The 14,421-nt window shown below is 46.1% G+C and overlaps 2 protein-coding genes across 2 annotated transcripts; both read right to left on the reverse strand.

Moving 5' to 3' along the window:
- Positions 1–5,917: 5,917 nt before the first annotated feature.
- On the reverse strand, positions 5,918–7,528 carry LOC116576930 (keratin-associated protein 16-1). Its single transcript, XM_032319483.1, has one exon. The coding sequence runs from the start codon at positions 7,526–7,528 to the stop codon at positions 5,918–5,920; it is 1,611 nt and encodes a 536-aa protein (XP_032175374.1).
- A 5,634-nt stretch (positions 7,529–13,162) lies between these two features.
- On the reverse strand, positions 13,163–13,577 carry LOC116577609 (keratin-associated protein 17-1). The gene has a single exon (XM_032321097.1). The coding sequence runs from the start codon at positions 13,575–13,577 to the stop codon at positions 13,248–13,250; it is 330 nt and encodes a 109-aa protein (XP_032176988.1). The 3' UTR covers positions 13,163–13,247.
- Positions 13,578–14,421: the final 844 nt, after the last annotated feature.

Below are 14,421 nucleotides of genomic sequence, written 5' to 3' on the forward strand. Positions count from 1 at the left end.
GGCACTGGTGTTAACCTTGCTAGGAAGTTGCAAACTCAGTATACCTGAGTGCGAAAGACATCTAATACATGGGGGCTTATATAGTCCTTCACTAGGGGTGTTGGTACAACTTAGAGCATCTTTCCTTGTTATTGTTTCTACTCATTTGCCTACAAACATCTGATTAGCAGGCTTCATGAGCCTGGATAGATATTGTCCCCACTTTAAAAACTTGTCAGTTGAGTTGAGAGTTCTCTTTGCTGAGTTTGGATTCCTTGATGGTTCCTGCTCTGGGATGAGCTGTCTCTTTTACAGGTTGTTCTCCAGCTGCCCTGAAGCAGGCCTTTCTCTGAACTAACCTCTCATCAGGAGGCCTCAGCCCAGCCAAAGCAGCCTGTTCTTCCTCCAGGAATGCAGTTCTGCACCATTTAGATGATCAGGAAATGAAGCCTTGACCCAGTTGAAAGAGGGTGATGTACGAGATGGTGAATAGAAAACCAGGCAGTGCAACCCAAGGGCACTTCAATATCTCCACCTCTAAGAACCTTCTTCCCATTTGGTTTTCCTGAAACTCAGTTTTATTAGTACCACTAAAAATAACAGCAACAGTAGTAGTAGGAAATGTTTCCCTTCCATTTATAGCATACTTACTATATACCAAGTCATTGACTTCATTTTTCATTGAATCTTGCAATGACCTTAAGTAGAAGGTATGATTCTCACTACTATGTTAGAGGTATAGCAAAACCAACTCAAAGAGTTTAAATCCTGTTCCCAAAATTTTGCAAGCAATAAAATGTTGAAATAAGGTCCAAACCTAGTTTGGGCTGACCCCAAAACCTCTGGTCTTAATCACCTGTTAGACCTCCTAACTTTGGAGTGGAAGAAAAAGACTATAACCCAGTGATTGAAGATTGACATTTGTATAGCAGTATGCTGACTCTTGGGCAGGTGGCCCAGGCCCTATGCTAGAGGCCATTCATCCAGTCCAGTGACTAGATTAAACCAGTATGAGTTCTTACCTCTACTTATCCATACACCCAAAGACAATCTTTTAATCTGGAAATTTTAATAACTACAAAATATTTTACCAAGGATTAAATCATATTATGGAGTTCACAACATATAAATTCTATAAATATAAAACTACAACAACCAATAGCTATATTAGGACATCACTGCAAAATAATTTTAGTGTTAAATCACCCCCTTCCAAGAGGGACTTATGAGGCATTGGTTGTCCTAACTCTTCCCCTCTTTCTCTAGGCTCACCCTGGCTCTGTGTCACCAGTCATCTTCAGCATCCCACACTGGTCCATGTCTGATCCAGTTCACACCAGAGATTCACAACAGAATAGAAAGATCATGGCCTTGGGATCCCAATAGGGCTAGTGCCATTTCCTGGCTACTAATTCACTCTGTGGGATGTGTTAGTTCATTACCCAAGTATTCAAAGTACTGAGAGTTTATCAATTAATCACATTGCTGTTGCTCAGGTTATTTTTATTTTTATTAACTGCCTCACAATTACTAAAAATGTTGGAAATTCTGGAAGGTACTTTTCAAAGTACCAGCTAAAGAGTACCTTCTCCTTGGCACCCTCTTCCTTACCCTCATTCTAAAAGGAAGAAAAACTTTTCTGATCAGAATGATGCCTGGGAAATCTTCACTCTTGCCATTCAAATGCCTTTTTTTTTTTTCTACCATTGCTTTTTGTGTTACAGCGCCGACCATTTCTTTTGCCGTCCAACTCATCACTAGTCATTTTGGCACCTTGCAAACTTCAGGGATCACAAGTGGTACAAACTTGCACTCCGTTTTATTCCTATCTACATCCCAAAGCTCTCAACTTTCAGAAGAAATATTTTGGTCTCACCAAATAGGTTAGTCATAATGGGAACATGAATATATTTGAGAAACAATGTCAACCCCAACCTGGAAAACTATCAATCCCCATGCTCATACCTACCACTTTTATTGTTTTTAAAACAGCCCGTTTTTTTATTAATATATCATATATTATTTGCCCCAGGGGTACACGTCTGTGAATCATCAGGCTTACACACTTCACAGCACTCCCCATAGCACATACCCACCCCAATGCCCATAACCTAACCACCTGCTCCCTATCCCCCTCCTCCCAGCAACCCTCAGTTGGTTTTGTGAGATTAAGAGTCTTTTATGATTTGTCTCCTTCCCAATCCCATCTTAAAGCAACCCATTTTTACACCCATTTTTCTCTGATTCTGTCCTTGCCTTTCTTCCTTCTAAAGGAACTTCTCAAGTGGTTGGTAAATGGTATGCTGAGTCAAGCAGAAAGAGTCAATTATCATATGGTTTCACTTATTTGTGGAGCGTAAGGAATAACATGGAGGACATGGGGAGCTGGAGAAGAGAAGGGAGTTGGGGGAAATTGGAGGGGGAGATGAACTATGAGAGACTGTGGACTCTGGGAAACAATCTGAGAGTTTTGGAGGGGAGGGGGGTGGGAGGTTGGGTGAGCCTGGTGGTGGGTATTATGGAGGGCACGTATTGCGTGGAGCACTGGGTGTGGTATATAAACAATGAATTCTGGAACAGTGAAAAGAAATTTAAAAAATAATAAATAAAATATTTTTTAAAAATCACCTAGAAACAAAAAAAAAAGTGGTACAAACTTTCAGCTATAAGATGAGTATAGTATGGGGATCTTATATATAACATAGTCACTCTAGCTAATAACACTGTAGTGCATAACTGAAATTTACTAAGAGAACTTAAATGTTCTCACATGCTTCCCTCCCAAAAATATGATTTGATGAATGTGTTAATTAGATGGGAGGAATCTTTTCATGATATATTATGTATATGAAATCCTCATCGTGGACACTTCAAGTACCTTACAGTTTTGTCAATGACGCCTCAATAAAGATGAAAAAAAGAAGGACATCTTTCATTTTACTGTGTCTCAAGGCACTAAAGACATCTGGTATACCACCAAGGACTGTTGTGATCACATCAAGAATCATGATGCATAAAAAACACAAACTTTGGACAGAACCCTATGTTCTGCATGTTATATATATTTAACCGGTATGTTACTTTTGTACGTTTCTCACTCCCTGTGGCTATCCTGAATTCTGTGTTTAACATTCCCTTGTGTATATGTTAGGTATACATTTGTATGTGTGTGTGCATATGTGTACATGTGTGTATACTCATACATATGTATATGCATGTATGTATGAGTGTTGTTTTTGAGGTTTAAACATATATGTGGTCTTGAGGCTTGTTTGTATCACTTCTATTCTGGTCAGGTTCACCCTTGTTTTGCATATGGCTATTGTCCAGTTGTAGGGGTTTATTTGGCGGGGGGGTGTTGGTTTTTTTAAGATTTTATTTATTTGTCAGAAGTAGAGAGCACAAGCAGGGGGAGCAGCAGGCAGTGGAAGAAGCTGGCTTCCTGCTGAGCAAGGAGCCCAATGCAGGACTCGATGCCAGAACCCTGAGATCATGATCTGAGCCAAAGGCAGATGCTTAACCGACTGCACAACCCAGGCATCCCTGTCCAGTTGTTTTCACTGCAGTATTGTATTTATTGTGTGACTATACCACAATTTTCTTGTCTCTGTTTTTGGGCCCTTGGATTGTTGCTCATATTCATCTTATAAAACAGAGGGAAAGAAATCTTACTTCACAGAATTGCTATGATTCACATGAATCACTAGGACTGTGCTTGGGACAGAGATTTTTTTTTAAGATTTTATTTATTTATTTGACACACAGAGAGAGAAATTACAAGTAGGCAGAGAGGCAAGCAGAGAGTGAGAGGGAAGCAGGCTCCCCATTGAGCAGAGAGCCCGATGCAGGACTTGATCCCAGGACCCTGAGATCATGACCTGAGCCGAAGGCAGAGACTTAACCCACTGAGCCACCCAGGAGCCAGGACAGAGATTTAAAACCCTGGCCAACTCCCCTGGACTCTGTAAGGAGATAGAGACAAATCGCAATGGCCTGATGAGACAGTAATCCTGACACCAATGTACTGGTTAAGCTCCACCTTTGAGTTTCTCCCTCTGCCACTGTATAACCCAGTGGTTCTCAAACAAGGTCAAGTTTGCTCCTTATCCCCAGGGATGTTTGTTAATGTCTGGAGACACTGTTGATCATCACACTCCGGGGATTCTCCCAGCATTTAGTTGGTAAAGGTCAGGGATTCTGCTTAATACCCTACAATGTGAAAGTGATGGTCTCCATGACAAAGAACTATTCAGCCCAAAATGTCAATAACACTGAAGCTGAGAAGCCCTGGTCTACCCTCACTGCACTTTGAGGTCTAGGGATAGCCCTTTATGCCATCACTAAGCGACTACTTTGAAGAGACTCAGTCCTTAGGATTGGAAGGGAGTGTGAATGGAGTTTACACAAGGAGCGTGCCCTGCAGAGACTAGGAAAACATAAAGTCCAAGGCATTTTGCCCAGGCTGGGTATGTAGAAAGTCTGGGTGCAAGTTGGTTGGCAGAAGGCAGATGCAGAAGACCCTAGGTGGCAGCAGAGAGGTTGGCAGGAGGTAGATGGGTAGGAAATGGGCTCACAGCACAAGAAATCCAGGTTATCTGCCTTATTGTAAGGGTGCCCTCCCACTTGTTTTTATCCCACTGTGAACCCCAAAGCCATTGGCTTGCTCCCATTCTCCTTACGTCCAAGTCCATGTTCCTTCACTCAGTTCTCTAGACCAAGGACAGAGGGACATACCCAAACCAGGTGCTCTTCATGTCACTGCCCAGCATATGGCCCTGAAATGCCTTCATGTCAGCCCTGCACCAAACTAAAATGAGGGGTTCGAAGTGATGGGGGAGGGTGGGAGGTTGGGGTATTATAGAGGGCACGGATTGCATGGAGCACTGGGTGTGGTGAAAAAATAATGAATACTGTTTTTTCTGAAAATAAATTAATTTTAAAAAAAACAATAAAGGTATTTTGATTAGGAAAAAATAATAATAAAAATAAAAATAAAATGTCTCTGTCTAACTTACAAGGCCTGACAAGGCAGGTCACTGTCTACTTAGCTGACCTCAGAGCTCACCTGCCTCTAAGCACACCTCTGCCCAAGCCTCCCTAATGAATGGTGTGCTCACAGCCCCATTCATTTCTATGTTTCCCCTGCCTGGAAAACAGCCACCTTTCTGGTTTTGAACTGGTTAATTCTTATTTGTGCTGAAAGACTCAGCTTCAGTATCACACTCCCCAAACTCTTCCCTATATCTCCCCCTGCCTGCTGGGTTCAAACTGCCCTATGTTTGCCTCTCTCCAAGTACTTAGCACAAGGCAATGAAGTAACTGTCTGTCTGCCTATCTGTCTCCCCCACCCCCATCCTGATAGTGAGCTCCCTGAGAACAAGGACTGAGACATACGTCCTTTCGTTCCTACAGCCTAACACAGTCCCTGGCTAATGGCTGTCTAATAAATCTTGTTGGATAGACCAATGAATGATGTTGCTTTCAAAGGCAAACCAAGTTAGCTGATGAGAATATGATGTTAACAGGGCAATGAGAAAAGCGTGTCACTTCAACTTAGCCACTTTATTGGACAGTTAAATATCTTTTTCTCATGGAAGAAGTCCCCAAGGAACGTGAGCACACCCAGCAAGGAAGCACATGCATGAGGACAAAAGACTTAGTGCTGGGAAAGAGACTCAGGATGATGTGGTGAAGCAGCTCTTCTCAGTTTGATAGCAGCAGCAGGCAGGAACCCCGAATGACCCCCTCACCGGGTGCCCAGGTCACCTTCATTTGGACCATTAGGAGACTGCCATTTCTGATGAGATCTTCGAAGTGTAAGAAGATGGTGAGTGGTGGTACAGAAAGCTTTTAAGTCATTGTGAGCTTTGGGGAGAGTAGTTAAGGTTTCTTTCTAGCTGGAGGTTTGCTTTGCAGGAATCGGTGGGGTGAGGCCAGATCAGTGATCAGCAGGCTTGGCGGCAGGTGGCGAGCTGGCTACAGCCTCACGGGTGGTTGGGCTGGTGGGTTTGGCCTCACTGGGTTGGCAGGGACTGGCATTTGAGACCTCGGCCTTGCAGGACGTTGAGTCAGTGCAATCTGGTTGGCTAGAAGTAGATTTTTTGCAATCCCGTTTACAGGAGTCAGCACAAGGCAGACGGGAGGAGATTGGACGGTAAGAGAGAGAAGTGACACAGGCCGGACGGCGCAGGATGGAGTAGCATGGACGGTAGCAGGCAGGGCGATAGGAGATGGATGTCACATACGGCTGCCTGTAAGTGATGGGTCCAGAGCAGATTGGGCGACAGAATGGGCGATAAGAAACCGGAGGGGTGCAAGGCGGTTTGCAGGAGCTGGGTATGTAGAAAGTCCGAGAGCAAGTTGGTTGGCAGATGGCAGATGCAGAAGACCCCGGGCGGCAGCAAAGAGGTTGGCAGGAGGTAGATGGGCAGGAAATAGGCTCAGGGCAGGTGGACCGGCAGCGCTTAACTATGTAGCAGTTAGGTTGACATGGACTGGGCACACAGATACTTGCTGAACAAGGACTGGGCTCAGAGCAGATGGATTGGCAGATGCTGGAGATGCAACAAGAGGGCTCTTGGCAAGTGCTGGAGACACAAGGTGGCTCACAAGGGCTTGGAACACAGCAGATAGGGCGAAGACAGACAGGCTCACAGACCAGAGCCACACAGGGAGCTGGCTGGCAGTTGCTGGGCTCTGAGCAAGATGGCTCACAAGGACTGGGGTCACAGCAGACAGCCTGGCAGCTATTAGCCACAGAGCAGACAGACGGACAGCAGCTAGGTGTGGGGCAGACTGGCTGACAGCAAGTGGGCTCACAGACCATTGGTTGGCAGGAGCTAGGCGCAGTGCAGACAGCTGAACAGCAGCTGGGCTCACAGATGACTGGCTGGCAGCAGCTGGGTTTGCATATCATGGACTGGCAGGGAGCAGGTACACAGAGAACTGGCTGGCAGGAAGGGGCCTCAGAGCACACAGGTTGGCAGCAACTGCTCACTGAGCAAGAAGGCTCACAAATGGTAGCTTCACAGCACACAGGCTGGGCACAGCTGCTCACAGCACAGGCGGGCTCACAGATGGTGGCTTCACAACACACAGGTTGGGCACAGCTGCTCACAGCACAGGCGGGCTCACAGATGGTAGCTTCACAACACACAGGTTGGGCACAGCTGCTCACGGCACAGGCAGGCTCACAGATGGTAGCTTCACAACACACCGGTTGGGCACAGCTGCTTACGGCACAGGCGGGCTCACAGATGGTAGCTTCACAACACACAGGTTGGGCACAGCCGCTTACAGCACAGGCGGGCTCACAGATGGTGGCTTCACAGCACACTGGTTGGGCACAGCTGCTCACAGAACAAGAGGGCTGGCAGCACTGTGGGCCACAGCTAGATGATCCACAGCTATCTTCACAAGTCACCAGTTGCCATGTCTGGCTCCGGCAGGAACTGGGCAAGCAGACAGGCCCTCCACAGCTCACCTCAGTGGAGCAGAGAGAGATGCCTGGCACGGACGGGCATTTCCTAGAACAGCAGTTTCCAGACATGGTGGAGGTGCCTCTGCTCCCTTGTGAGTGCTGAGAGAGGTACTGCCTGACTGGAACAGCTCTCTGAGGCCCTCACTTTTATACACCCCTCACTGACATGTGCTGTTTGGAACCTCTGCATCTTTTCCTCATTGCTGTTTGAGCAGTTTTCAGAGGAACATCTTATTATATCAAGGTTTGTTGATCTGGAAGTTGTTTATCTACCCATCAAGAAGCGTTTGTTTATTGACTTGCTAAATTTGGAATCCTTGGAGCAACAGGTCATCTTCGAATAAGCATCATTGCCTTCAAACTGGATTATCTGTGTTTCTGAGCATCATGAGCAGAAAGGAACTTATAATTTATCCATCTTCTAGTCTTCTGCACCAGGTTCTCTAGGGGACACAGATGTGCCTACATGAAAAGGACCCACTCACCCATTCCCACAGGTCTCAGTCTCTGGTGGGCAGACATGCATTCAGGTAAACCCATTGCAATGCTATGGTAAAGTCAACAATAGACATAAAGGGCTTCATAGAGGAGAGCAGTGGTGAGCTCTGTGGGAGAGGGGCTGTCTGGGCTGGATTTTAAATGACTGCACTTCACAGTAATAGTCTTTTTTTTTAAGATTTTATTTATTTATTTGACAGAGAGATCACAAGCAGGCAGAGAGGCAGACAAGAGAGAGGGGGAAGCAGGCTCCCGCTGAGCAGAGAGCCCAATGCGGGGCTCAATCCCAGGAATCTGAGATCATGACCTGAGCCGAAGGCAGAGGCTTAACCCACTGAGCCACCCAGGTGCCCCTACAGCAATAGTCTTATTTAAAACCATCAGCAATCCTCTGAAATAGGAATTCATCTCCCCCCTCCCCATTATAGGTCAAGAAGAGGAAAGAAAAGGTCGGAATCAGAAAGTTTAAGTCACTTGCTAACAACCCCACACAACTTGCCCCCTAATCTAGGCTGCCCTCCTTCCTCCTCACCATTCTGTCTAGTCTGACTTTCTTATCAAGGACTTTATCAAAAAAAGACTTTATCAAAGCCACATGTCACAGGCTCAGCCCACTGTGTTGTCCTCCATCCTAGTCTATGAACAACCCTGCCCCAGACCACTGGTTCTACCTGTCCCCAGAAAGCACTTGACCCAGACTCTCAGCTTCTCCTCCTTATTTTCCTTCCATCCACCCACACCTCAAGCATTCAGTGGCCCTCAAGAATCCCTCTTGATTTTGGTGATTTTAATAGCTTTTAAAACAAAGACACCTCCAAGACCCAAAGGATAAAGAAGAAAGACAAGAGATTTTTTGCAAAAACTTTGTGATCAAAAGCAAAGAACACAAATGCTTTCTCAAAGCATGTCAATGCTACAGACATGAGATGAAAAATGTACCCTCGGTTTCTGAACATCAAGGCCTGACATCCTTGCTCAGTCAAGGGCTGCAAATGCAGTTCTCTAGAAAAGCTGAACCTTTGTGCCACTATTCATCATCTCTGCCTTCATTCATTAATTTATGCAATCACTCACTCAATTTCTCTTTCAATCATTCATTCAATTCAACCATCATTTGGTTCTGTGCAAGGGTTACAAAAAGAATGAGCTACAATTCCTGTCTCAAGGAGTCCAAGTTTAGGAGAGAAATAGACTCATCCATAGGCAATTAAGGTACAGTATATGTACAAGTGCTATGACAGATGGATGCCTGGGGTCCTATGGACGGACCCAGGGGAAACACCAACATGGTTTTTAGGAAATTAAGAAAGTCTTCTCAAAAGCGTGATACAATTGGGGAGCAGTAAATGGTTCCATAGCCAGGATGAAAGATACAAGGGACAGGAAGGAATAGCAATGGGACTTGAAGGATATTGGGTACTCAATCATGAAAGACCTTGTGGACCATGGTAAGTAGTTAGATTTTACACTGACACAGGGGGGTGACTTGGCCATGTTTGCCCTTTGGAAAGACCTCCCTGGCTACGGTGCAGAGATGGGAGAAGGAGGGCAAGTCTGGAACCAGGGGGACCATTAGGTGTCTGGGGCAATGACTCAAAATCTTCATAGTGACAACCTGAACTGGGCAGTGCCTTGGGCCTGGAGCAATAGGAGAGGTTGTAAAGAGCCAGAATCAATAGAGCTAGTGGTTGAAAGTGGAAGATTAGGAACAAGAAGTGAAATCCTTGAGGTGTAGCTCTCAAGACAGTTGGAAAAGAAGACTTTTAGACAACTTTGCAGAGGGCAAAGCAGAGAAGGAGCCCCCAAGATCCTGATCCCCACCTTTCCAGTTCTTCGTCATGCACTTTTTCTTCTGCAGCTAAGCCAGCAATGAAATTCACATGGAGAGGGCCTTCCTCCCACTGGTCCCTTATAAACTCTGTCAGCTGAGAAATTCAACATGGCATCATCTGTTATGCTGGAATGTCATCTCAAAGAATCTTTCCCTGCTACATGGAATAAACATATGTCCACTCAAAAATTTATACATGAACGTTTATAGTAGCTTTCTTCATAATAGCCAAATACTGGAGACGACCCAAATTTCCATTAGTAGATGAATATTTTTTCATGAACTTTATTCATACAATGTAATATTATTTAACAAAAAGGGATGAACTGTTGATATCTGACACAAGGATGAATATAAATAATGTTATCCTAAGTGGAAAAGAGACTGCACTGAATGATTTCATTTACATGAGATTCTAGAAATGGTGAAATATAGTGATATAAAGATCAATGGTTGTCTGAGGCTGGGATCAGAGGTGGGGAGGATTGCCTGCAAATGGGGCACTGGAAAATTTGAGGGATGATGGCAAGTTCTATATCTTGAGTGCTGTGGTGGTTACTTAAGTATATACAATTGTCAAATCTCATCAAACTGTCCCTTACAATTGTGTGTACTTTATTATATACAAAGTATACCTCAATAAAGTTGGCTTATGAAAAACAAATATTTCAAAGGCAAAAACAAAAAAATAGCATCATACCAGTTTTATTTGTAAGTATGCTTAGAAAGGAGTGTGGAAATACCTATGTCAGTTACAGATGCTGAAGCTGACGTTGAGAATCCAGGTGGCTGTTATTCCTTCTTCATATTTTTCTGTATTTTTCCCTCTTTTTATTTATGTATTTATTTGCATATCTTTTTAAAATTTTTTTAATTTATTTTCAGCATAACAGTATTCATTTTTTTATTTATTTTTTATTTTCAGTGCAACAGTATTCATTATTTTTGCACCACACCCAGTGATCCATGCAATCCGTGCCCTCTATAATACCCACCACCTGGTACCCTGACCTCCCACCCCCCGCCCCTTCAAACCCCTCAGATTGTTTTTCAGAGTCCATAGTCTCTCGTGGTTCAACTCCCCTTCCAATTTTTCTTTATTTTTTCCATGTTTTTAGAGATTATTGCCATGCTTATAATAAAAAATACACTTTTGGGGCACCTGGGCAGCTCAGTGGGTTAAGCCTCTGCCTTCGGCTCAGGTCATGGTCTCAGAGTCCTGGGATCAAGCCCCGCATCAGGCTTTCTGCTCGGTGGGGAGCCTGCTTCCCCCCTCTCTCTGCCTGCCTCTCTGCCTACTTGTGATCTCTGTCAAATAAATAAATTTTTAAAAAAATACATTTGGGGGGGCACCTGGATGGCTCAGTGGGCTAAAGCCTCTGCCTTTGGCTCAGGTCAGGATCTCAGGGTCCTGGGATCGAGCCCCACATCAGACTTTCTGCTCAGCAGAGAGCCTGTCTCCCCTTCCCCCTCTGCCTGTCTCTCTGCCTGCTTGTGATCTCTCTCTCTGTGTCAAATAAATAAATAAAATCTTTTAAAAAAATACATTTTTGCTTGTTTGTTGAATGAAACATTGCTTTGCAGGAATGAAAAATAAATATTGTTCTCCCAAGGCAAGAGCAAAATAAATTTTATTCCACATGTTGCTTAAGATCATGTTCAGCCAGGGGTGCCTGGGTGGCTCAGTGGGCTAAAGACTCTGCCTTCAGCTCAGGTCATGGTCTCAGACTCCTGGGACCAAGCCCTGCATTGGGCTCTCTGCTCAGCGGGGAGCCTGCTTCCCTCTCACTCTCTGCCTACCTCTCTGCCTACTTGTGATCTCTGTCAAATAAATAAATAAACTCTTTTTTAAAAAATCATGTTCAGCCAGAAGTTGAATCAACTATCCTGAATTTTCACCTTCCAGCCGGACTCACACCTGGTTTAGGCCCCACCTGGCAGATGAACACTCACCTCTCTCAGCCCTGGGACCCAAAGAGAAGAAATACAGCTGGTTTCAGGACAAGAATACCTAACCCAGAAGAAGGAGACTTTGCCAAAGCATTTGGCTAGAAGAAAAAACTAGAATTCCCATAACATCCATAAGCACTGTGTTCACCAAGTTCTGCCAGAGGAACCTCTTCCATTTCAAATCAAGCTTGTTTTACAACAGCCTCTTCCCAACTTGGCCAGAAAGTTCTGACCAAACCTGGAGCCCTCCTGCAGAACCATTTTAGGAGAGCTATACTGCTGAAGAAAGCCATGCCCCTTACTCAAGATTAAATCTTGGGGAGCCTGGGTGGCTCAGTGGGTTAAGCCACTGCCTTTGGCTCAGGTCATGATCTCAGGGTCCTGGGATCCAATCCCGCATCAGGCTCTCTGCTCAGCGGGGAGCCTGCTTCCTCCTCTCTCTCTGCCTGCCTCTCTGCCTACTTGTGATCTCTCTCTCTCTCTCTCTCTGTCAAATAAATAAATAAATAAATGATTAAATCTTGGCCAGCCTCGGCATTTTCCCATTTACTTCATTTTAAAAATACAGGTTCCCAAGGCAGCCATGCTGGAGCTAATGGATAAGATCTCTAGGGTTGCCTGGGTGGCTGAGTGGGTTAAGCCTCTGCTTTCCGCTCAGGTCATGATCCCAGGGTTTTGGGATCGAGCCCCACATCGGGATCTCTGCTCAGCAGGGAGCCTGCTTACCCCACCCCCTGCCTGCCTCTCTGCCTACATGTGATCTCTGTCAAATAAGTAAATAAAATCTTTTTTTAAAAAAAAATCTCTAATGGTGAAGCCTAAGAATCTGTATTTTTAAAACCTCCCCAAGTGAATCTCATACAAACCATGGAAGCTTTAGTCTACATCTAGGCTTCTTATTTAAAACAAAATTGTCAAGCTACAGCCCTGAGGGTGGGCTTCAGAATCTCCCTTTTAACTTGCCCCCAGGTGATTCAGATGCAAGGGGACTCTGGTCCACAAAGCACATTTCAAAAACCCAATTGTGGATGCCAGAGTAAATTTTCCTGGCCCAGTGCCCAGGAGGGAGCCAAGGAAGAGGCGGGAGAACTAATTTGGTTATGCCAGCAAGCTCGAATTTATTAAGAAGTTAACAAAGAGAAATTTTTGCACTCAAAAGCAGCAGAAAGCTGAGGAGAAGGGTCAGTCCCAAAGCCACCTTGAGTAAGAGGATGCCTTCCAGTGACAAGACATTTAAGTCCATGAAAATAAAGCCATGGGGAGTCACCCTGCGAGCTTCGGGGATCACTTTGGATGGGACCCAGTTTCCATTTTCTCACCAGCATATGGCTCTTACTCTCAGGACCTTGAAACACCAGGGCAGGCATTGGAGAACAAGCCCTCGTCTACAAATAACACGGAGGCAGGACGCTGTCTTGGGGGCCAGGAATGTCCTGGAGACAAGGAGTCTCTCCACCTGCCGCAGGTGGAGGCTTTGCTAGGGCAGCTCCGCGGAGGGGGCAGAGGGCTTCACTTCGTCTCGCAAACAGGCGTAGGCTGGCAGCAGACAGGACCACAGCACCCCGACGAGCCGCAGCAGCCGGACCCACAGCAGCCGCTCCCACAGCCCCCGCAGCCGGAGCCGCAGCCGGAGCCACAGCAGCCACTCCCGCAGCAGCCACTCCCGCAGCCTCCGCAGCCAGAGCCTCCGCAGCCAGAGCCCCCGCAGCCGCAGCAGGGACCACAGCAGCCGCAGCAGGAACCACAGCAGCCGCAGCAGGCGGGCTGGCAGCAGCACACTTCACAGCAGTCTTGGTCTTGAGGGCAGCAGGTGAAGCAGTCCCCTGGGCAGCACCCCATGGTCCCGACGGGTCAGGTGGCAGGTCAGGAGCGCGGCCGGAGTTCCCCACGTCTGACGGTGGCCGGTGGCCAGCAGCTTTTATAGCCCCTCACCCGAGGGTGTTGGCACGGGGGACAGGATGTTTCCTTTGTTATTATTTATGCCAGTTTCCATAAGAACGTTTCATTAGCTGCCTGTTTATTTTCCAGCTCTGAGTACCTCAACTCATAAAAAAGCCCCACTCGTCCCAACTGCTATTTGTCCAGAGGGTAAAAATACATCTTCGGAAAGACCTGTCATCACGGCCAAACGCCAGCCAGCCATCATTAGCCTAGGTTGGAGAGAGCCATGGACTCTGGCTCTGGAATGGGTGCTTCCCTTCCTCATCTCCTCTGGTGGCAAGTGGGCAGCCCAGCCCATGATCATCATGAATGATCATTCTGGAAAATCAGAATAGTAAAAGCTGGATGTCCTGTGCCTCCTGTAGCAGGCAGAGACTGCAATACAAGGTCTGGTCCCGTGGCTCCTCCCAGGCGGCAATGGCATCCTCGTGCTAGCCCATGTGAGCAAGGCAAACATTTGTGACTGTGTGTGGTATGTGGAGTGTGCCACACAATTGTTTGGGCTTGGTCAGTGAGCATCAGTCATGATTAATAACTGCCTTGTGAAAAGGAAAGAGACTCATCATAAAACTGCAAGAGGTGGGAGCCACGTTCTCCCTGGACCTCCTGGTGAACTGAACACTCACACTCCTCTCTAAGTGGGCGGGAAGAGCAGTGGTCAGAACCCTTTCTTTGATGGAAAGAGATGGAGGGGGGGTGTGGGGGGGAATGAGGGGAAGGAAGGGGAAAGAAAAAAGGAAGA

This window comes from Mustela erminea, chromosome 18, assembly GCF_009829155.1.
Source record: "Mustela erminea isolate mMusErm1 chromosome 18, mMusErm1.Pri, whole genome shotgun sequence".
Classification (NCBI taxonomy): domain Eukaryota; kingdom Metazoa; phylum Chordata; class Mammalia; order Carnivora; family Mustelidae; genus Mustela; species Mustela erminea.